This window comes from Mustelus asterias, chromosome 16, assembly GCF_964213995.1.
Source record: "Mustelus asterias chromosome 16, sMusAst1.hap1.1, whole genome shotgun sequence".
NCBI lineage: Eukaryota > Metazoa > Chordata > Chondrichthyes > Carcharhiniformes > Triakidae > Mustelus > Mustelus asterias.
Window position 1 is genome coordinate 98,714,850 of NC_135816.1, and position 23,306 is coordinate 98,738,155.

Here is a 23,306-nt window from a genome sequence, read left to right on the forward strand (position 1 = left end):
TAACTGCAACAAACAATTCTTTTCACTGTATCCCAATACATGTGACAATAATAAATCCAAATAGATAGTGGTGCTGGAAGAAAGGCAATGGATGAAGAGAAGGAAGGAAGAAAGAGAGAGAGACAAAAGGAGATGCAGACAGATTGGAGGGAATGAGGAAAAGCAGGGAGGAAGAAGGGGAGAGAGGGAGACAGTGACAGGGAAAAGCAGAAAGAGAGGAGGGAGAAAGAGAGAGAAGGAGGAAGACAGGGAAGGGAGTGAGGGAGAGGAAAGAGGGAACAAAGAGAAAGGAAGAGTTGAAGAGGAGAGAGGATGGGATAGAGTGGTGGAACTATAAAGAGAGGAAGTTAAAAGAGGGATAGAGAGAACGGGAGAGGGAAGGGGAGAACGAGAGAGAAGGTGGAAAAAGACTTTGTCTGTTGGTGATGTTCAAAAGTAATTAACACTATTCTCCACTGGCCTCATCCAGAGTGGAACACTGTCCTTAGTAACCTGGGAAACAGCACGGTTTACAATCTTTAATAAAAAATAATTTGCTTGGGTCTCTCTGAACTCACCTTCAAACCACCCAAGGTCACACCCACCACCCAGGTACACCTCTGTACCCCACTCCCATCAGTCCACACCCCACCGAGAAGCATCCGTGTCAGACAGTCGTGTGGCTTGCTGGCCGATCCTCCTCCTCTGCCAAGGATAGCACTTCAACAAAGGGGGGCCTCATCGCCCCTCTCTGCCGGCTTTCCCGTTTATAATGGACATAAACATTGATGGGATGGATGTAGGTCAGGGCTATCAGGACGATGAATCCAATGTTCAGCTGTGGACAGAGAAAGACGAATAGAGAGAGTTAGCATTCAGGGGGATGATGTGGTCGTGGTATTGTCATTGTCAATCCAGGGACCAAGCAGAATGCCCTGGGGACCCAGGTTCGAATCCCACCACGGCAGGTGGTAGAATTTGAATTCAATAAAAAATTGCTGGAATTAAGAATCTACTGATGACCATGAAACCATTGTCGGAAAAACCCATCTGGTTCCTTTAGGGAAGGAAATCTGCCGTCCTTACCAGGTCTGGCCTACATGTGACTCCAGACTGCCCTCTGAAATGGGCAAGTCAGCCACTCAGTTCAAGGGCAATTAGGGATGGGCAATAAATGCGGGGCCCAGCCAGTGACACCCATATCCTGTGAATGAATGTAAAAACCCATCTTCTGTGATGGACCTAGGAGCGTTCCTCAGCTTTCAACCCCAATCCCAAACAGGGACATCCCCAATCCTCCCTGGTGTCGCTTTCTCCATTCTCTCCATCTCTCTCTCTCTCTCTCCCCATCTATTGCTTCTCTGTGACTCTGTGACACACAGGGATCCCTGAACCTCCCAATATGCACTAATACTCACGTACAGGGGGTCACCTTGCAGGGGTCCATGGACCAGGGCGAAGCAAGGATACTGGAGTAGAGCAAACACGGCTGACAGAGTTAGTCCCAGACCACAGACCTTCCCAAAGTGGCAGGCTGGGAACCTACAGGGACCAAGAAGATACAGAAAGAGTGAGGCTCAGAGAATTACATTGAGTCTGCAACACAGGAAGAGGCCAATTTTCCATTCTGGTGTTTACACTCCACACAAAATTCACCCCCCCCGCCCCCCCCCCGACCCCCACATGCTGACTCATCATCCCCCATTCACCTCATCCCATTAATATATCTATCCCATGTATCTTTATAGCTTCCTTATAAATCTATTCCATCTACCTGATTCATTCCTTGTTCTCAATAGCTGAACAGATGGCTGACCCCTATGATTGACAGCCCAGCCATCCGTCCAGGCCACTTAAAAAGCTTTAATGTATTCGGCTCTGGAGACTTTGTTGGCACAGTTGCACCACAAAATTTGATTATGAATACTTTTCTGAGCTCCAAAATCACTTAATGGATAAAGCAGGGGTTAGTGACACAACTGTCAAGGAGACTTTTTTTTTGTTCATTCATGGGACATGAGCACCACTGGCTAGGCCAGCATTTATTACCCATCCCTAGTTACTCTTGAGAAGGTGGTGGTGAGCTGCCTTCTTGAATCGCTGCAGTCCATGTTCTGTGGTGGTCATTAGAGAGGGAACTCCAGGTTTTTGATCCAGCGACTATGAAGGAACGGCGATATATTTCCAAGTCAGGATGGTGAGTGGCTTGAAGGGGAACTTGCAGGTGGTGGTGTTCCCAGGTATCTGCTGCCCTTGTCCTTCTAGATGGAAGTGGTCGTGGGTTTGGAAGGTGCTGTCTAAGGATCTTTGGTGAATTGCTGCAGTGCATCTTGTAGTTAGTACACACTGCTGCTACTGAGCGTCGGTGCTGGAGGGATTGAATGTTTGTAGATGTGGTGCCAATCAAGCGGGCTGCTTTGTCCTGGATGGTGTCAAGCTTCTTGAGTGTTGTTGGAGCTGGACCAATCCAGGCAAGTGGGGAGTATTCCACCAGACTCCTGACTTGTGCCTTGTCGATGGTGGATAGGTTTGGGGAGTCAGGAGGTGAGTTACTCGCCGCAGTATTTCTAGTCTCTGACCTGCTCTTGGAGCCACCGTGTTTATGCGGTGAGTCCAGTTGAGTTTCTGGTCAATGGTAACCCCAAGGATGTTGACAGTGGGGGATTCGGTGATGGTAACACCATTGAATGTCAAGGGGCGATGTTTACAGTGTCTCTTATTGGTGATGGTCACTGCCTGGCATTTGTGTGGCACGAATGGTACTTGCCACTTGTCAACCCAAACCTGGATATTGTCCAGATCTTGTTGCGTTTGAACATGGACAATTCAGTATCTGAGGAGTCGTGAATCATGCTGAACATTGTGCAATCATCGGCGAACATCCCCACTTCTGACATTATGATGGAGGGAAGGTCATTGATGAAGCAGCTGAAGATTGTTGGGCCTCGGACACTAACCCTGAGGGACTCCTGCAGAGATGTCCTGGAGCTGAGATGACTGACCCTCCACAACCACAACCATCTTCCTATGTACCAGGTATGACTCCAACCAGCGGAGAGTTTGCCCCCTGATACCCATTGATTCCAGTTTTGCTAGGGGCTCCTTGAGGCCACACTCGGTCAAATGCGGCCTTGATGTCAAGGGCTGTCACTCTCACCTCACCTCTGGAATTCAGCTCTTTTGTCCATGTTTGAACCAAGCCTGTAATGAGGTCAGGAGCTGAGTGACCCTGGCACAACCCAAACTGGGCGTCACTGAGCAGGTTATTGCTGAGCAGGTGCTGCTTGATAGCACTGTTGATAACCCCTTCCATCACTTTACTGATGATCGAGAGTAGACTGATTGGGCGATAATTGGTTGGGTTGGATTTTTCTTGCTTTTTGTGTACAGGACATACCTGGGCAGTTTTCCACATTGTTGGGTAGATGCCAGTGTTGTAACTGTCCTGGAAGAGCTTGGCTCGGGGAGCGGCAAGTTCGAGAGCATAAGTCGTCAGTACTATTGCCGGAATGTTATCAGGGCCCTTTGCAGTACCCAGTGCCTCCGACCGTTTCTTGACATCATGTGGAGTGAATCGAATTGGCTGGAGACTGGCATCTGAGATGTTGGGGACCACAGGAGGAGGCCGAGATGGATCATCCACTCTGGCTGAAGATTGCTGTGAATGTTTCAGTCTTATCCTTTGCACTGATGTGCTGGGCTCCTCCATCATTGAGGATGGGGATATTTGTGGCGTCTCCTCATCCAGTGAGTTGTTTAATTGTCCACCACCATTCTCGACTGGAAGGACTGCAGGGGATAGATCTGATCCGCTGGTTGTGGGATCGCTTAGCTCTGTCTATCACTTGCTGTTTATGCTGTTTGGCAGGGAAGTTGTCCTATGTGCTTTCTTTGATTGTCAGTTTTATGAGGAAAATGGGTGCAAGCTCCATATTCCCAACACTTGCTGAGTACAGAGAATACTCCTGAATTCCCATTGGGAACTATTACTGGATTATTGGGTGCCCTTCTTCTCATCTTTCTCATCTACACGTTGCCAAGTTGAGTAGAATGTTAACATTTGGTGTTTGTAAAATTATTTTAAAAATGTAAAACTCTCAGGAGTGAAAGCATTGCATGATCCCTTTCAAAGGTCGTGTTTGATCTGTGCTTAGAAATTTTTTTTAAATGCAGGTGCATTTGGAGCCAGTACACAGAGTGAAACATTGCATCAAAGACCGAACAATAGTGTTGCCAAGACAACGGGCTGTTTTTGAATTTTAGCCAATCAGTTTAAAATTAGGCACTTCGATACCAAGCACCTGTTAGATTTGAAATTGATGTTTTGGTAACTTGAGAACCAATCATATTGTGGGAAATATTGATATGTCATCAGGGGTATAAGAGATGGGACAGTGGCACAAACTGGGAGAGCACCTGTCACCGCTCACAGCTCCGAGAGAGAGAGAACTGAACAAAGAACAAAGAACAATACAGCACAGGAACAGGCCCTTCGGCCCTCCAAGCCCGCGCCGCTCCCCGGTCCAGGATTGAATCCTGAATCCAGGATCCCCGCCCAATTTTCCAGCCTATCTACATACCAATATCCTATCCACCGAGCTGTCCCTCACAGCTACGATGCTTTGTTCATTACAACCTATTAACTTACCCCCACCCCCCCATTCCAGACCATGTGATCTCCAGGGAGAGGCGAAAACCCAGAGTGAAAAACCCCAGGGCCAATATGGGGAAAAAAAAATCTGGGAAATTCCTCTCCGACCCCCTGAGGCGATCGAAACGAGTCCAGGAGATCACAATGGCCCCGATCGGAAAATGCTTCCCAACCCTAGTAATTTCCACTTCCACGAACACCATATGAATTCCCTGCCCCCGAGACAGGTTCCCAACTATCCGCAGTCTCACTCTGTACTGGCACCAGCAAGATGATCGTAGAATGAAGCCTTGAAACGAGAAACCAGGAACAATTAGCCCGCGCCGCTCCCTGGTCCAAACTAGACCACTCTTTTGTATCCCTCCATTCCCACTCCGTTCATATAGCTGTCTAGATAAGTCTTAAACGTTCCCAGTGTGTCCGCCTCCACCACCTTGCCCGGCAACACATTCCAGGCCCCCACGACCCTCTGTGTGAAATATGTCCTTCTGATATCTGTGTTAAACCTCCCCCCCTTCACCTTGAACCTATGACCCCTCGTGAACGTCACCACCGACCCGGGGAAAAGCTTCCCACCGTTCACCCTATCTATGCCTTTCATAATTTTATACACCTCTATTAAGTCTCCCCTCATCCTCCGTCTTTCCAAGGAGAACAACCCCAGTTTACCCAATCTCTCCTCATAACCAAGCCCCTCCATACCAGGCAACATCCTGGTAAACCTCCTCTGTACTCTCTCCAAAGCCTCCACGTCCTTCTGGTAGTGTGGCGACCAGAACTGGACGCAGTATTCCAAATGCGGCCGAACCAACGTTCTATACATCTGCAACATCAGACCCCAACTTTTATACTCTATGCCCCGTCCTATAAAGGCAAGCATGCCATATGCCTTCTTCACCACCTTCTCCACCTGTGACGTCACCTTCAAAGATCTGTGGACTTGCACACCCAGGTCCCTCTGCGTCTCTACACCCTTTATGGTTCTTCCATTTATCGTGTAGCTCCTCCCTACATTATTCCCACCAAAATGCATCACTTCGCATTTATCAGGATTGAACTCCATCTGCCATTTCCTTGCCCAAATTTCCAGCCTATCTATATCCTTCTGTAGCCTCTGACAATGTTCCTCACTATCTGCAAGTCCTGCCAGTTTTGTGTCGTCCGCAAACTTACTGATCACCCCAGTTACTCCTTCTTCCAGATCATTTATATAAATCACAAACAGCAGAGGTCCCAATACAGAGCCCTGCGGTACACCACTAGTCACAGGCCTCCAGCCGGAAAAAGACCCTTCCACTACCACCCTCTGTCTTCTATGACCAAGCCAGTTCTCCACCCATCTAGCCACCTCCCCCTTTATCCCATGGGATCCAACCTTTTTCACTAGCCTACCATGAGGGACTTTGTCAAATGCTTTACTAAAGTCCATATAGACAACATCCACGGCCCTTCCTTCGTCAACCATTTTGGTCACTTCTTCAAAAAACACCACCAGGTTCGTGAGGCATGACCTCCCTCTCACAAAACCATGTTGACTATCGTTAATGAGTTTATTCCTTTCTAAATGCGCATACATCCTATCTTTAAGGGGCATCGGGAGAATGACACGTGGGTCACAGTTAGGAGGAGTAAAGGGCAGAAGGGTAAAGTACAAGGGAGGTCTCCAGAGGTGTCTCAAAATAGGAAGGGCTTGGTGACAGGTGTGAGAGGGGAGGGGAGTGGACAGTTAGAAGAAGGGTCACCTGTGGTTGTCCCACTCCAAAACAGGTATATTGTTTTAGATAGTGTGGAGGAGTGTGCCTCTCCAGGGGTAAGACACAGTGACCAGGTCACTGGCACACAGTCAGGCTCTGTGGCCCGGAAAGGGAAGAGAGGGGTTAGGAGAGCGATAGTGGTGGGGGATGCGTCAGTTAGAGGGACAGACAGGCGATTCTGTGGGGGCGAACGGGACTCCAGGATGGTAGTCTGCCTACCTGGTGCTGGGGTCACGGATGTCTCCGAGCGGATAGGAGGCATTTTAAAAGGGGAAATAAAGAAACGGATGTCATTATACACATTGGTGGAAATGACGTAGATAGGAAGAGTAGGGGGGTCCTAAGGGAGCAATTCAGGGAGTTGGGAAATAGGTTAAAAAGTAGGGTCACTAGGGTGGCCATCTCTGGGCTGCTCCCAATGCCTCGTGCCAGTGAGGATAAGAATAGGGAGTTGGTTCAAATGAATGCCTGGCTAAAGGACTGGTCCAGGAGGGAGGGCTTTATTTTCATAGACCAATGGGAGGTTTTCAGGAGAGGATGGCACCTGTACAAGAGGGAGGGGTCACAACTAAGTTGGAAGGGCACAAATATCCTGGCTGGGAGCTTTGCTAATGCAGTTCAGGGGGGTTTAAACTAGTATGGCAGGGGGGTGGGGATCAAACTATTAGGTCTATAAGTGTGGTGGCTGGGGACGAGCTTGGGGCTGGGACAAGGCTGGCAAAGAAGAAGAGCACTCTGGGGGAGGACGACCTCACTGAGCCTGGGGGTCTGGAGAGCTTATACTTCAATGCAAGGAGCGTAGCAGGTAAAACAGACGAACTTGGGGCCTTAATGCGCACGAGGAATTTGGATGTGGTTGCGGTGACGGAGACTTGGTTGAAAGAGGGACAGGACTGGCAGCTGAATATTCCAGGGTACAAGTGTTTTAGGCGAGACAGAGGAGGGGCCAAAAGAGGTGGGGGAGTAGCGGTATTGGTTGGAGAGCATATTACAGCGGTGCAGAGGGAGGACAATTCGGAGGAGTCGTGTAGCGAGTCACTCTGGGTGGAGCTTAGAAACAGGAAAGGCACACTCACTATGTTGGGGGTGTACTACAGGCCCCCCAACAGCCCAAGGGAAGTGGAAGAATGGATATGTCAGGAGATACTGGATAGGTGCAGGAAATATAGGGTTGTTGTAGTGGGAGACTTCAATTTCCCTGGTATAGACTGGAAATCGCTGAGGGCAGGGACTCTGGATGGTGAGGCATTTGTAAAATGTGTACAGGAGGGTTCGTTGGAACAATATGTGGACAGCCCAACTAGAGAGGGGGCTATACTGGACCTGGTGCTGGGGAATGAGCCCGGTCAGGTCTTCAAAGTTTTGGTCGGGGAACATGTGGCAAATAGTGACCACAATTCTGTTAGCTTTAGGATAGTGATGGAACAGGATGAGTGGTGTCCCAAGGGTAAGGTGTTGGATTGGGGGAAGGCTAACTTTATTGGGATCAGGCAGAAATTGGCAGCTCTTGATTGGGAGAGGCTGTTTGAGGGTAAATCCACATCTGGTATGTGGCAGTCTTTTAAGGAACGGTTGTTAGGGCTACAGGACAAGCATGTGCCTGTAAAAAAGAAGGATAGGAAGGGTAGGATTAGAGAACCGTGGATAACCAGGGAAATTGAGGGACTGGTCAAAAGGAAAAGAGAGGCGTATGTTAGGTCCAAGCAGCTAAAAACGGAGGGAGCTCTGGAGGAGTATAATGAAAGTAGGAAAATACTCAAACGGGGAATTAGAAGAGCAAAAAGGGGTCACGAAATGTTCTTGGCAGACAGGATTAAGGAGAATCCCAAGGCATTTTATTCATACGTTAGGAACAAAAGGGTTGTAAGGGAAAAAATCGGACCTCTCAGGGACAAAAGTGGGGACTTATGCTTGGAGCCCAAAGAGGTAGGAGAGATCCTAAATGAATACTTTGCGTCGGTATTCACTAAGGAGAGGGATGTGTTGACTGGGAGTGTCTCGGAGGGGAGTGTTGAACCGTTGGAGAAAATCTCCATTACAAAGGAGGGAGTGTTAGGTTTGTTAGAGAATATAAAGACTGACAAATCCCCAGGGCCTGATGGAATCTATCCAAGGCTGCTCAGGGAGACGAGAGGTGAAATAGTTGGGCCTCTGACGCAAATCTTTGTCTCGTCACTGGACACAGGTGAGGTCCCAGAGGATTGGAGGATAGCCAATGTGGTCCCGTTATTTAAGAAGGGTAGGAAGGATAACCCGGGTAATTATAGGCCGGTGAGCTTGACGTCCGTGGTGGGGAAGAACTGCTGGCTCTCATAGCTGAATTTATGTCTTAAAAGAAAGCCTCATCTCAATAGTGAAGATTGCAAAGAAGAAAGAAAACAGAATATTCTGGAAGACGCCAAACCTGGTTGTAATTTTGAGAGTGACTAAAAATTCTATTTTTTGTTAATAAATGGGAATTGTATTTATCTAACCAGCATTCCATTAGAATCTTGTTTTATTTGGTTTGTTAATAGTTTAATTAACCTGTTCGTTGGATAAGTAAAGTGTTACTTGTTGCTTTTACAGAGAGAGTCTCAGGTTGGTATTTTGATTTTCAAAGTTTTTTAAAGCTTATTTATTAGTCACAGATAGGCTTACATTAACACTGCAATGAAATTACTGTGAAATTCCCCTAGTCGCTACACTTGGGCACCTGTTCGGGTCAATGACCCTAACCAGCACGTCTTTTGGACTGTGGGAGGAAACCGGAGCACCCGGAGGAAACCCACACAGACACAGGGAGAACGTGGAAACTCCACACAGACAGTGACCCAAGCCGGGAATCGAACCCGGGTCCCTGGCGCTGTGAGGCAGCAGTGCTAACCACTGTGCCACCGTGCCGAAGTTCTATTTCTCACACACATTTAACAGACTATGAGGTGAGGTACTCCTCTTTGAGTGGTTAGGTATTAGTTCTCAGGGAGGGGATCGATCTCCCCCTTCATAACAGATTGGGGGTCTGGGTCCTGGAGTTGAACAGTCTTAGATCTTTCAATAAACCTCAAGTGAGAAATGGAAGATCTGCTCACTGACAGCAAGTTGGTTAAATAAAAAGTGGGAAAATGGCTCTGAACATTACGAAAAGAGGCTCTGGGGATTGAAGATGCTTCCCAAATTTGCCAAGAAAGTTTCGAAAGACAGAAAAAGACATCACTTGTAAAATTGGGCAGAAATGTGGAATTGAAAGATAAAGTTTCAAAAAAACTCAGTATCCACAAGACAAAATATTCAACTATTGAAACGGAGTTATTGTGTTTGTAATGGCGTTACAACATTTTAATATTTACATTACAATGTATCAGAGACGATTGTGTCGACCAATCACAATCCTTTGACATTTCTGGAAGGATTTAAGGACAAGATTATTTTGGTGGAGTCTCATGTTGCAAGCACTTAATTTACAGTATGTCTATGTTGTAATGTTATCGCCAATATTTCATCGCAAGTTTAAAAGAGAGAAAAACAAAGCCATCTTTTCATGATGATCGTTCATTTTTGCCTAAAGCGGGGAGGTTAGATCCCATAAATGAATAAGAAACGGTGGCACAGAGGTCAGCACTGCTGTCTCACAGCGCCAGGGACCCGGGTTCAATCCCCGGCTTGGGTTTCTGTCGGTGTGGAGTTTGCACGTTCTCCCCGTGTCAGCGTGGGTTTCCTCCGGTTTCCTCCCACACTCCAAAGATGTGCAGGTTAGGTTGATTGGCCAAGCTAAATTGTTCCTCATTGTTAGGGGGACTAGCTAGGATAAATACATGGGGTTACAGGAATAGGGCCTGGGTGGGATGGTGGTTGGCGCAGACTCGATGGGGCCGAATGGCCTCCTTCTGCACTGTAGGGGTTCTATTAAAAAATCGCAAATTTAACTCCTGGCCTCGTGATCCCAGATCTGACAGTGTAACGGGAGTTTGAAGACACTCTGAATCCAGGATTTATCATTGGGTCACTTACGCGATGGTGGTAAACGCCAAGTAACATCCATAGAGGAAGACATTGTTGATCACCTGCAGGACAAAGGTCAGGTACTGAACCCCCAGCACAGGGATAGCAGCACAGATCGAGAATAGGATGGACTGCGAGACAGTGAGTGCGAGAGAGAGTACCACCGACTGCAAATCAGCCAATCGATCAGAGGCAGCACAATCTGAAAGGGAACAAGAGACGAGAGAATAAATACTCATAAACTAGAACTCCACATTCTCAGAGTCATCGAGATACACTGCCCGGAAACAGGCCCTTCGGCCCAACTCCTCCATGCTGACCAGGTATCCGAAACTGAACTGGTTCCACTTGCCTGCGTTTGGCCCATATCCCTCTAACCTTTCCCATCCATGAACCTGTCCAAATGTTTTTTAAATGTTGTAGTATCCGCCTCTACCACCTCCTCTGGCAGCTCATTCCAGACACGCACCACCCCCTGTATGAAAAGGTTGCCCCTCAGGTCCCTTTTAAATCTTTCCCCTCTCACCTTTAACCTTTGCCCTCTAGTTTTGGACTCCAGTACTCTGGGGAAAAGACCTTGGCTATTCACCTTATCCACGCTCCTCATGAGTTTATTAACCTCTATAAGGTCACCCCTCATCTTCCTACGCTCCAGGGAAAAAAGTCCCAGCCTATCCAGTCAAGAAGGCATACGGCATGCTTGCCTTCATCGGCTGGGGTATTGAGTTTACAAATTGCGGCTTTATAGACCCTTAGTTAGGCCGCACTTGGAATATAGTGTTCAATTCTGGTCGCCACACCGCCAGAAGGATGTGGAGGCTTTGGAGAGAGTACAGAAAAGATTTACCAGGATGTTGCCTGGTACGGAGGGCATTAGCTATGAGGAGAGGTTGGAGAAGCTTGGTTTGTTGTCATTGGAGCGACGGAAGTTGAGGGAAGACCTGATAGAAGTCTATAAGATTATGAGAGGTCTTTGTTCTTTATCCAGCCTCTCGTTTTAAGTCAAACCTCCCAGGTAACATCCTCGTAACTCTTTCCAGTTTAATAACAATTTCCTATAACAGGGTGACCAGAATTGTACAGAGTACTCCAAATGCGGTCACACCAATGTTTTGTACAAAGACCAAAGAACAAAGAAAATTACAGCACAGGAACAGGCCCTTCGGCCCTCCAAGCCTGCACCGACCATGCTGCCCGACTGAACTAAAACCCCCAAGCTTCTGGGGACCCATATCCCTCTATTCCCATCTCATTCATGTACTTGTCAAGACGCCCCTTAAAAGTCACTATCGTATCCGCTTCCACTCCCTCCCCCGGCAACGAGTTCCAGGCACCCACCACCCTCTGTGTAAAAAATCTGCCTTGTACATCTCTTTTAAAACTTGCCCCTCACACCTTAAACCTGTGCCCCCTAGTAATTGACTCTTCCACCCTGGGAAAAAGCTTCTGACTATCCACTCTGTCCATGCCCCTCATAATCTTGTAGACTTCTATCAGGTCTCCCCTCAACCTCTGTTGTTCCAGTCGGAACAAATCAGGTTTCTCCAACCTCTCCTCATCGCTAATGCCCTCCATACCAGGCAACATCCTGGTAAATCTTTTCCGTGCCCTCTCCAAAGCCTCCACATCCTTCTGGTAGTGTGGCGACCAGAATTGAACATTATATTCCAAGTGCGGCCTCACTAAGGTTCCATAAAGCATCAACATGACTTGCCAATTTTTAAACTCAGTGCCCCGGCCGATGAAGGCAAGCATGCCGTATGCCTTCTTGACTACCTTCTCCACCTGCGTTGCCACTTTCAGTGACCTGTGTACCTGTACACCCAGATCCCTCTGCCTATCAATACTCTTAAGGGTTCTGCCATTTACTGTATATTTCCTATCTGTATTAGACCTTCCAAAATGCATTACCTCACATTTGTCCGGATTAAACTCCATCTGCCATCTCTCCGCCCAAGTCTCCAACTGATCTATACCCTGGTGGTATGTATCCTCTGATGGTCCTCATCACTATCCGCAAATCCACCAACCTTTGTGTCATCCGTAGACGTACTAATCAAACCAGTTACATTTTCCTCCAAATCATTTATATATATTACAAACAGCAAAGGTCCCAGCACTGATCCCCGAGGAACACCACTTGTCACAGCCCTCCATTCAGAAACACACCCTTCCACTGCTATCCTCTGTCTTCTTTGACTGAGCCAGTTCTGTATCCACCTTGCCAGCTCACCTCTGATCCCATGCGACTTCACCTTCTGCACCAGTCTGCCATGAGGGACCTTGTCAAAGGCCTTACTGAAGTCCATGCAGACAACATCCATTGTCCTACCTTCATCAATCATCTTTGTCACTTCCTCAAAAAACTCGATGAAGTTCGTGAGACACAACCTCCCCTTCACAAAACCATGTTGCCTCTCACTGATCTGTCCATTTATTTCCAAGTGGGAATAAATCCTGTCTCGAAGAATCCTCTCCAATAATTTCCCTACCACTGATGTAAGGCTCACCGGCCTGTAATTACCTGGATTATTCTTGTTACCCTTCTTAAACCAAGGAACAACATTGGATATTCTCCAATCCTCTGGGACCTCCCCTGTAGCCAGTGAGGATACAAAGATTTCTCTCAAGGCCCCAGCAATTTCCTCCCTTGCCTCTCTCTCAGTATTCTGGGGTATATCCCATCAGGCCCTGGGGACCTGTCTACCTTAATGTTTCTCAAGAACCCCAATACCTCCTCCTTTTTGATCTCAACATGACTCAAACTATCTACACATCCTTTCCCAGACTCATCACCCACCAAGTCCTTCTCTTTGGTGAATACTGACGCAAAGTACTCATTTAATACCTCGCCCATTTCCTCTGGCTCCACGCACAGATTCCCTCCGTTGTCCTTGAGTGGGCCAACCCTCTCCCTGGCTACCCTCTTGCTCTTTATATATGTGTAAAAAGCCTTGGGATTTTCCTTAATCCTGCTGGCCAATGCTTTTTCATGACCCCTTTTAGCTCTTCTTACTCCTTGCTTAAGTGTACAGTAACATAACGTCCCAACTCTGTACCAATGAAGGCAATTCTGCCAAACACCTCCTTCACCACGCTGTCTACCTGTGACGCCACTTTCAAGGAACTATGTACCTGCCCCCCTCGGTCTTCTGTTTGACAACACACCCCAGGGCCCTGTCATTAACTGGGGGAGTCCTGCCCTGGTTTGTCTTACCAAAATTCAACACCTTTATCTGAATTAAACTCCATCTGGCGTACCTCGGCCCACTGGCCCAGTTGATCAAGATCCCGTTGCCGTCTGAGATAAACTTCTTCATTGTCCACTACACCTCCAATTTTGGCTTCATCCATAAACTTACTGACCGTGCCTCCTATATTCCTAAAACGATCAGGATTTCCAAACAACCACAGGGGCAGGGAGCTGAGTGTCCACACCTGGATTACCCGAGACTAGGAGCTGAGTGTCCACACCTGGATTACCCGAGACTAGGAGCTGTGTGTTCACACCTGGATTACCCGAGACTGGGAGCTGAGTGTCCACACCTGGATTACATGAGTGTTCACACCTGGATTACATGAGACTGGGAGCTGAGTGTTCACATCTGGATTACCTGAGACTGGGAGCTGAGTGTTCACACCTGGATTACCCGAGACTGGGAGCTGAGTGTTCACACCTGGATTCCCTGAGACTGGGAGCTGAGTGTTCACACCTGGATTACCCGAGACTGGGAGAGAGCTGTGTTCACACCTGGATTACCCGAGACTGGGAGAGAGCTGTGTTCACACCTGGATTACCCGAGACTGGGAGCTGAGTGTTCACACCTGGATTACCCGAGACTGGGAGCTGAGTGTTCACACCTGGATTACCCGAGACTGGGAGCTGAGTGTTCACACCTGGATTCCCTGAGACTGGGAGCTGAGTGTTCACACCTGGATTCCCTGAGACTGGGAGCTGAGTGTTCACACCTGGATTCCCTGAGACTGGGAGCTGAGTGTTCACACCTGGATTACCCGAGACTGGGAGGGAGCTGTGTTCAGACGTGGATTACCTGATGGTTTAGTTCTGCGTTTATGACGGTCGAGGATCAGCCCGTTCAAAGGTGCGAGGATTATGCCAAAGAACTGTGTTATTGCGAAGGCATTCAGCATCTTACTGGCTGAGGGAGACAATGTGAAGGCAAACAGAGAGAGAGAGAGATGGAGGGAGAATGGAAGAGAGAGAACAGAGTTGAATGAGACATTACTCTGTAAAACCTTATTGCTAATCCCATCCTGATATGGCCATGAGAAGCACCATTCGGATTTAAATATTGTCACGATATAGTCTTGGCTCTCTCTCACACTATCCCTCTGTGGTCCCATGTTTCCTAAAACTTTCTCTCTCCCCCCTCTCTTTCCCCATTTCTCACTCTCTCTCTCTCTCCTTCGTTCTTTCCACCCTCTGTTGTTTTTCTCACTTTCGATTCCTCTCACGCTCTGTCTCTCAATCACACACTAACCTTTTCACCCATAACCACTCTTCCTCATTCCCCATTCCTCCCCGTGCTCTCTCCCTCACTCCCCTCCCCCTCACTCCCCTTCCCCTCACTCCTCTCTCCCTCACTCCCCTCCCGCTCACTCCCCTCCCGCTCACTCCTCTCCCCCTCACTCCCCTCCCCCTCACTCCCCTCCCCCTCCCCTTCACTCCCCTCCCCTTCACTCCCCTCCCCCTCACTCCCCTCCCCCTCATTCCCCTCCCCCTCACTCGTCTCCCCCTCACTACCCTCCTCCTCACTCCTCTCCCCCTCACTCACTCTCCTCCCACCCCTCTTTCTTGTCTCCCCTCTGCGTCTCTCATCCCACCTTGCCTTCTCCCCCACTCCTTCATTCTTTCTCCTGCCCCGCTTACATCACAGTCTCTACCTCTCTTCTATAATTTCCTCTCTCTCACGCTCTCTCTCCTATCTCACCCCTTCCTCTCTCTCTCATTCTCCGCCGATCTCTTTCCCTGCCTCTCCCTCTCCCTCTCTTACTCTCTCACGCCATCTCTCAGTCCTCCATCACTCTCTTCTTCCCTGTCTTCCTCACTCGCGGGGAACCATAGAAGTTACTGCCCAGAAAGAGGCCATTCAGCCCATCATATTTGCACAGGCTGAAAATAAGTTCGCCATCCAACCTAATCCCACATTCCTGCCCTCGCTACGTAACCTTGCAAAACACTGGGCAGCACGGTGGCACAGTGGTTAGCATTGCTGCCTCACAACACTGGGGACCCGGGTTCGATTCCCGGCTTGGGTCGCTGTCTGTGTGGAGTTTGCACATTCTCCTCGTGTCTGCGTGGGTTTCCTCCGGGTGCTCCGATTTCCTCCCACAGCCCGAAGATGTGCGGGTTAGGTGGATTGGCCATGATAAATTGCCCCTTAGTGTCAGGGGGACTAGCTGGGGTAAATGCATGGAGTTATGGGGATGGGGCCTGGGTGGGATTGTGGTCGATGGGCTAAATGGCCTCCTTCTGCACAGTAGGATTTTATGATTCTTTTCTCTGCCCGGACACCAGTGGAATATTGTACACAGTGAAGATGGAGAGAGCAGTTAATCAAATATATAGTATTCTGTGCTTTATTAATAGGAACAGGGTCCAAGAGCGAGGAGGTGATGCTGAATTTATACAAGATGTTAGTTAGACCTCAGCTAGAATATTGTGTACAGTTCTGGGCACTGCACTGGAGCAAGGATGTGAACACATTGGAGAGAGTACGGAAGAGTTAAAGTTAAGGTTTATTTATTAGTCACAAGTGGGCTTACATTAACACTGCAATGAAGTTACTGTGAAAATCTCCTAGTCGCCACACTCAGGCACCTGTTCGGGTACACTGAGGGAGAACTTAGCATGGCCAATACACCTAACCAGCGCGTCTTTCGGACTGTGGGAGGAAACCGGAGCAGACACGGGGAGAACGTACAGACAGTGACCTGAGTCGGGAATCGAACCTGGGTCCCTGGCGCGGTGAAGCAGTGGTCCTCGGGATGAGAAACTTCAGTTATGAGGATAGATTGGAGAAGTTGGGACTGTTCTCCTTGGGGGGAAGAAGGCTGAGAGGAGATTTGATAGAGATGTTCAAAATCATGGACAGAGTAGTGAGGGAGAAACTGTTCCCACTCACAACAGCATTAGATTTAAAGATGTTTTGCACAGCGAGTGAGCATTTTAAAAATTTGATCATGGGCTGTGTGTGTCGCTGGCTGGTCAGTATTTATTGTAAGAATTTTAACAACACCAGGTTAAAGTCCAACAGATTTATTTGATAGCAAATGCCATTAGCTTTCGGAGCGCGGCCCCTTCGTCAGATGGAGTGGAAATCTGCTCTCAAACAGGGCACAGAGACACAAAATCAAGTTACAGAATACTGATTAGAATGCGAATCTCTACAACCAACAAGGTCTTAAAGATACAGACAATGTGAGTGAAGGGAGCATTAAGCACAGGTTAAAGAGATGTGTATTGTCTCCAGACAGGACAGCCAGTGAGATTCTGCAAGTCCAGGAGGCAAGCTGTGGGGGTTACTGATAATGTGACATAAATCCAACATCCCGGTTGAGGCCGTCCTCATGTGTGCGGAACTTGGCTGTCAGTTTCTGCTCAGTGACTCTGCGCTGTCATGTGTCGTGAAGGCCGCCTTGGAGAACGCTTACCTGAAGATCAGAGGCCGAATGCCCGTGACCGTTGAAGTGCTCCCCCACAGGAAGAGAACAGTCTTGCCTGGTGATTGTCGAGCGGTGTTCATTCATCCGTTGTCGTAGCGTCTGCATGGTTTCCCCAATGTACCATGCCTCGGGACATCCTTTCCTGCAGCGTATCAGGTAGACAACGTTGGCCGAGTTGCAAGAGTATGTACCGTGTACCTGGTGGATGGTGTTCTCACGTGAGATGATGGCATCCGTGTCGATGATCCGGCACGTCTTGCAGAGGTTGCTGTGGCAGGGTTGTGTGGTGTCGTGGTCACTGTTCTCCTGAAGGCTGGGTAGTTTGCTGCGGACAATGGTCTGTTTGAGGTTGTGCGGTTGTTTGAAGGCAAGAAGTGGGGGTGTGGAGATGGCCTTGGTGAGATGTTCGTCTTCATCAATGACATGTTGAAGGCTCCGGAGGAGATGCCGTAGCTTCTCCGCTCCGGGGAAGTACTGGACGACAAAGGGTACTCTGTCCACTGTGTCCCGTGTTTGTCTTCTGAGGAGGTCGGTGCGGTTTTTCACTGTGGCGCGTCGGAACTGTCGATCGATGAGTCGAGCGCCATATCCTGTTCTTATGAGGGCATCTTTCAGCGTCTGGAGGTGTCTGTTGCGATCCTCCTCATCCGAGCAGATCCTGTGGATACGGAGGGCTTGTCCGTAGGGGATGGCTTCTTTAACGTGTTTAGGGTGGAAGCTGGAGAAGTGGAGCATCGTGAGGTTATCCGTGGGCTTGCGGTACAGACGTGCCGGATCATCGACACGGATGCCATCATCTCACGTGAGAACACCATCTACCAGGTACACGGTACATACTCTTGCAACTCGGCCAACATTGTCTACCTGATACGCTGCAGGAAAGGATGTCCCGAGGCATGGTACATTGGGGAAACCATGCAGACGCTACGACAACGGATGAATGAACACCGCTCGACAATCACCAGGCAAGACTGTTCTCTTCCTGTGGGGGAGCACTTCAGCGGTCACGGGCATTCAGCCTCTGATATTCGGGTAAGCGCTCTCCCAGGCGGCCTTCACGACACACGATAGCGCAGAGTCGCTGAGCAGAAACTGATAGCCAAGTTCCGCACACATGAGGACGGCCTAAACCGGGATGTTGGGTTTATGTCACACTATCTGTAACCCCCACAGCTTGCCTCCTGGACTTGCAGAATCTCACCAGCTGTCCTGTCTGGAGACAATACACATCTCTTTAACCTGTGCTGAATGCTCCCTCCACTCACATTGTATCTTTAAGACCTGGTTGGTTGTAGAGATTTGCATTCTAATCAGTATTCTGTAACTTGATTTTGTGTCTCTGTGCCCTGTTTGAGAGCAGATTTCCCCGCATCTGACGAAGGAGCAGCGCTCCGAATGCTAATGGCATTTGCTACCAAATAAACCTGTTGGACTTTTCAACCTGGTGTTGTTAAAACTCTTACTGTGTTTAACCCAGTCCAACACCGGCATCTCCACATCAGTATTTATTGCCCATTCCTAGTTGCCCGATGCCATTTGAGAGTCAACCACATTGCTGTGGCTCTGGAGTCACATGTAGACCAGACCAGATAAGGACAGCAGATTTCCTTCCCCAAAGGAACCAGGTGGGTTTTTCCCGACAATGGTTTCATGGTCATCAATAGATTCTTAATTCCAGATTTTTATTGAATTCAAATTCCACCATCAGCTGTGATGGGATTCGAACCCGGATCCCCAGAACATTACCCTGAGTCTCTGGATTACTAGCCCTGTGACAATGCACTCTGCCACTGCCTCCCCCAGTTGGAGCTTGGGATCCACTGTCTGGAAGTGTGGTGGAGGAAGGTTCAATCGAGACATTCAGGAGGGCATTAGATGATTATTTGAACAGAAACAATATGCAGGGGAATGATAAAAGGCAGGGATTGGCACTAAGTCAGCAGGCTCCTTTGGCGAGCCGGTATCGACATGATGGGCCAAATGGCCTCCTTCTGCGCCGTAACAAAGTAAAGTTTATTTATTTATTAGTCACAAGTGGGCTTACATTAACACTGCAATGAAGTTAGTGTGAAAATCCCCTAGTCTCCTCACTCCGGTGCCTGTTTGGGTACACTGAGGGAGAATTTAGCATGGCCAATTCACCTAACCAGCGTGTCTTTCTGACTGTGGGAGGAAACCGGAGCACCCGGAGGAAACCCACGCAGACACGGAGAGAATGTGCAGACAGTGACCTAAGTGGGGACTCGAACCCGGGTCCCTGGTGCTGTGAGGCAGCAGTGCTAACCACTGTGCGGGCCATAGGACTTTAGGTATATATTCATACAAACATGTGAATTAGGAGCAGGAGTAGGCAACTCAGCCCCTCGAGCTCTGCTTCCACTGCCTTTTGGGGAAGAATGTTCCAGAGACTCACCCCCTCTGAGAGAAAGAAATTCCCCTCCAGTGGGCGCCCCCTTATTTTTAAACAGTGACCCCGAGTTCTAGATTCTTCCACAAGAGGAAACATCCTCTCCACATCCACCCTGTCAATAAATACCCCCTCAGGATCTGAAAGGTTTCGATCAAGTCACCTCTTACTCTTCTAAACTCCAGTGGATACAATCCTAACCTCTCCAACCTTTCCTCATAAGACAACCTATCCATTCCTGGGGTGGCACGGTGGCACAGTGGTTAGCACTGCTGCCTCACAGCGCCAGGGACCTGGGTTCGATTCCCGGCTTGGGTCACTGTCTGTGTGCAGTCTGCACGTTCTCCCCGTGTCTGCGTGGGTTCCCTCCGGGTGCTCCGGTTTCCTCCCACAGTCTGAAAGACACGCTGGTTAGGCCATGCTAAATTCTCTTAACTTAAACTTTTATGAGTCTGGTAAACCTTCTCTGAAATGCTTCTAACACATTTACATCCTTCCTTAACTAAGGAGACCAACGCTGATGGTGACTTAAAAGTTTAAGTTTCAAGTTTATTTATTATTGTCACAAGTAGGCTTATGTTAACACTGCAATGAAGTTACTGTGAAAATCCCGTAGTTGCCACACTCCAGCACGTCTTTTGGACTGTGGGAGGAAACCGGAGCACCCGGAGGAAACCCACGCAGACACAGGGAGAATGTGCAGACTCCCCACAGGCAGTGACACGAGCCAGGAATCGAACCCAGGTCCCTGGTGCTGTGAGGCAGCAGTGCCAACCACTGTGCCACCGTGCTGCCATAGCTAATCCACTAACCTACATGCTGGGGGCAATTGAGCATGGCCAATCCAACTAACCTCTCACTTTCTCCCCCATTCTCGCTCCAGTGTTCCCCTCCCCTGCCCCACACCCACAATAATGAGTGACTCCCACCCTCCCTGCCCACCGTACCTTGTCCAGTGCGATCCACAGCCAGACGGGTGAGCATGGGGTTCAGGGTGCCGATGAAGAGGTTGTGTCGGAGCCTCAGAATGGAGAGCCAGACCAGGTTGGTAAGGAAGAGCTTGGAGAAGACAGAGCTCCTGAAGGAGGGAATCTCCTCCTCATTCCCTTCGAAGTCTGCAGCGGGAAGGGGAAAGTGTGGGGATCGACCAAGAGGGAGAAGAACACTGTCAGGGTATTCGGACACACTTAGCTGCCGGTCTCTTCTCACTCTTTGCCTTGTTTACTTTGAGCTACTTTGTCTCTGGATGCTCTAGAAGTGGGTGTGAGGCTGAGGGTGAGGAATGGAGAGAGCGAGGGAGTGGAGGGGAAAGCAGAGGGAAGATGTGGGGAGTAAGGAGGAGAGGCGGCAGGGAAGTATGGAGAGAAACGCGGAAGTTTATTTTCTATTCATTAACGGGCTGTGGGCATCACTGTCCGTCACTAATTGCCCCTCAGAAAGGTGATGGTGAGCTGCCTTCTTGAACCCGCTGCAGTCCATGGGGTGTAGGTACACCCACAATGCTGTTAGGGAGGGAAGTCCAAGATTTTAACCCAGCTACCGTGAAGGATCGGCCGATATATTTCCAAGTCAGGATGGAGAGTGACTTAAAAGTTTAAGTTTAAAGTTTATTTGTTAGTGTCACAAGTAGGCTTACATTAACACTGTAATGAAGTTACTATGAAAATCCCCTAGTCGCCTGTTCGGGTACACTGAGGGAGAATTTAGCATGGCCAATGCACCTAACCAGTGTGTCTTTTGGAGTGTGGGAGGAAACCGGAGCACCCGGAGGAAACCCATGCAGACATGGGGAGAACGTGCAAACTCCACACAGACAGTGATCCAAGCCGGGAATCGAACCTGGGTCTCTGGTGCTGTGAGGCAGCAGTGCTAACCACTGTGCCACTGTGGTGGCGTTTTGGGGAGGGATGCAGAAATGGTAGTAGAGAAATAAGAGGGAGAGGGAATAGTGCAGAGGGACAGAGGGACAGAGGGGCAGAGGGGCAGAGGGGCAGAGGGACAGAGGGACAGAGGGGCAGAGGGAGTGGGAGTTGGGCAGGGAAATGTGCAAAGAGGAAGTAGAGGGCGCAGAGAAACAGTGAAGGGGAAGGCAGTAGGGGTAAGCGATGGGGAGAGGGAGGGATGATAGGAGAGTGAGATGATGATGGAGGGAAGAGGACAGAAGAGGTACAGGATGAGAGAGGTGAGGGAATGAGTACAGAGAATGAGGGAAGGAGGGAGAGGATGAGGGAGAAGAGGGAATGAGTACAGAGAATGAGGGAAGGAGGGAGAGGATGAGGGAGAAGAGGGAATGAGTACAGAGAATGAGGGAAGGAGGGAGAGGATGAGGGAGAAGAGGGAATGAGTACAGAGAATGAGGGAAGGAGGGAGAGGATGAGGGAGAAGAGGGAATGAGTACAGAGAATGAGGGAAGGAGGGAGAGGATGAGGGAGAAGAGGGAATGAGTACAGAGAATGAGGGGAGAAGGAGAGAGGATGAGAGAGGAGAGGTAATTAGTGCAGAGGAGAAAGACGGAAGAGGGAGAGGGAAGATATCGAGGGACGGGGAAGAGAGCAGGCAAGAGAGGGGAGGCGAGAGTGAGCGAGTAGGAGGGAAGGAGAGGAACAAGAAGGTAGGAGAGTGTAAGAGTGAGATAACAGAGAGCGGACAGGGAAGAATATGGAATGAAGGAAGGACAGGTTGGTGAGAGTGGGATAGAAATAGAAGCAAGGACAGGACAGAAGGAGAGGGAAGGAGTGGAGGGAGACAGAGAGGAGAGTGGAAGAAGTAGGGAGTGGAGAGGAACAGGGAAGAGTGAAAGGGGTTAGAGGAGTTAGAGGAGGGGATGGAGCAGAAAGGGGGAGAAGCAGAAATGTGAGACTCGGGGGAACGATTTGGAGGGCAAAGAGGGAGATTTCCTCACCTTCGGCCCTCTTGGGCTGAGATTCCGCACTAATAATTGCCTCAGTCTCTTTCTCTCTCTCTCCCGTGTCTCCTTCTGTTTCTTCCTGACCCTCTCTCCTGTCTCCTTCCCTCTCTTCTTGTCTCTCTCCCTCCATCTTATCTCCTCCGTGCTGAGGCTGCCTCTCTCTTGATAACATCAATCCCAGCTTTGCACAACTGAACCTAACCAAATAAGACACAAATATTCTTATAAAAAGCCCAATTGTAACAATAAAAACTGTTTTGTTAGAACACAGAGTTTACAGGGAGAGCTGATGAGGTTTTAAACTTTTCAGAATGGGACAATATAGACAGTAACAGAGATTCCAGAGATTGAAATGCTTTAAAACAATCTGCAGAGTATTTCATTGTAACATCTTCTAATTACAGCCTCGAACACATTACCAGTGATTTGCTATTCTATCTACAAATCGTCCGTTCCCCTGGATTATGTTCCAGTCTGTAACTCACTCCCGGGTATTTGCTATTCTAAATATAAACCACCCAAACTCCTCGATTAGATTCCAGTCTGTAATTGATTCCCGGGTATCTGTTATTCTTTATAAAAGGGGAGACGAGATTGTTTTGGCACATAAGGCAAAGGAGAATCCAAAGAGCTTCTACAAATACAGGGCAAAAGAGTAACAAGGGAGAGAGTAGGGCCTCTTAAGGATCAACAAGGTTATCTATGTGTGGATCCACAAGAGATGGGTGAGATCCTAAATGAATATTTCTCATCAGTATTTACTGTTGAGAAAAGCATGGATGTTAGGGAACTTGGGGAAATAAATAGTGATGTCTTGAGGAGTGTACATATTACAGAGAAGGAGGTGCTGGACGTCTTAAAGCACATCAAGGGAGATAAATCCCCGGGATCTGATAAAGTGTATCCCAGGATGTTGTGGGAGGCTAGGAAGGAAATTGC

At 48.8% G+C, this 23,306-nt stretch overlaps 1 protein-coding gene across 1 annotated transcript in view; it reads right to left on the minus strand.

Moving 5' to 3' along the window:
- Positions 1-646: 646 nt before the first annotated feature.
- The window catches only part of LOC144505405 (equilibrative nucleobase transporter 1-like), a 44,630-nt gene continuing 21,970 nt past the window's right edge, over positions 647-23,306 (minus strand). The window contains exons 7-12 of the mRNA XM_078231516.1: positions 22,362-22,564; positions 20,407-20,574; positions 14,418-14,525; positions 10,375-10,567; positions 1,398-1,521; positions 647-817 (exon numbers count right to left, since the gene is read on the minus strand). Coding sequence (XP_078087642.1) covers positions 647-817; positions 1,398-1,521; positions 10,375-10,567; positions 14,418-14,525; positions 20,407-20,574; positions 22,362-22,564 — 967 coding nt within the window. The remainder of the gene's footprint in view (positions 818-1,397; positions 1,522-10,374; positions 10,568-14,417; positions 14,526-20,406; positions 20,575-22,361; positions 22,565-23,306) is intronic.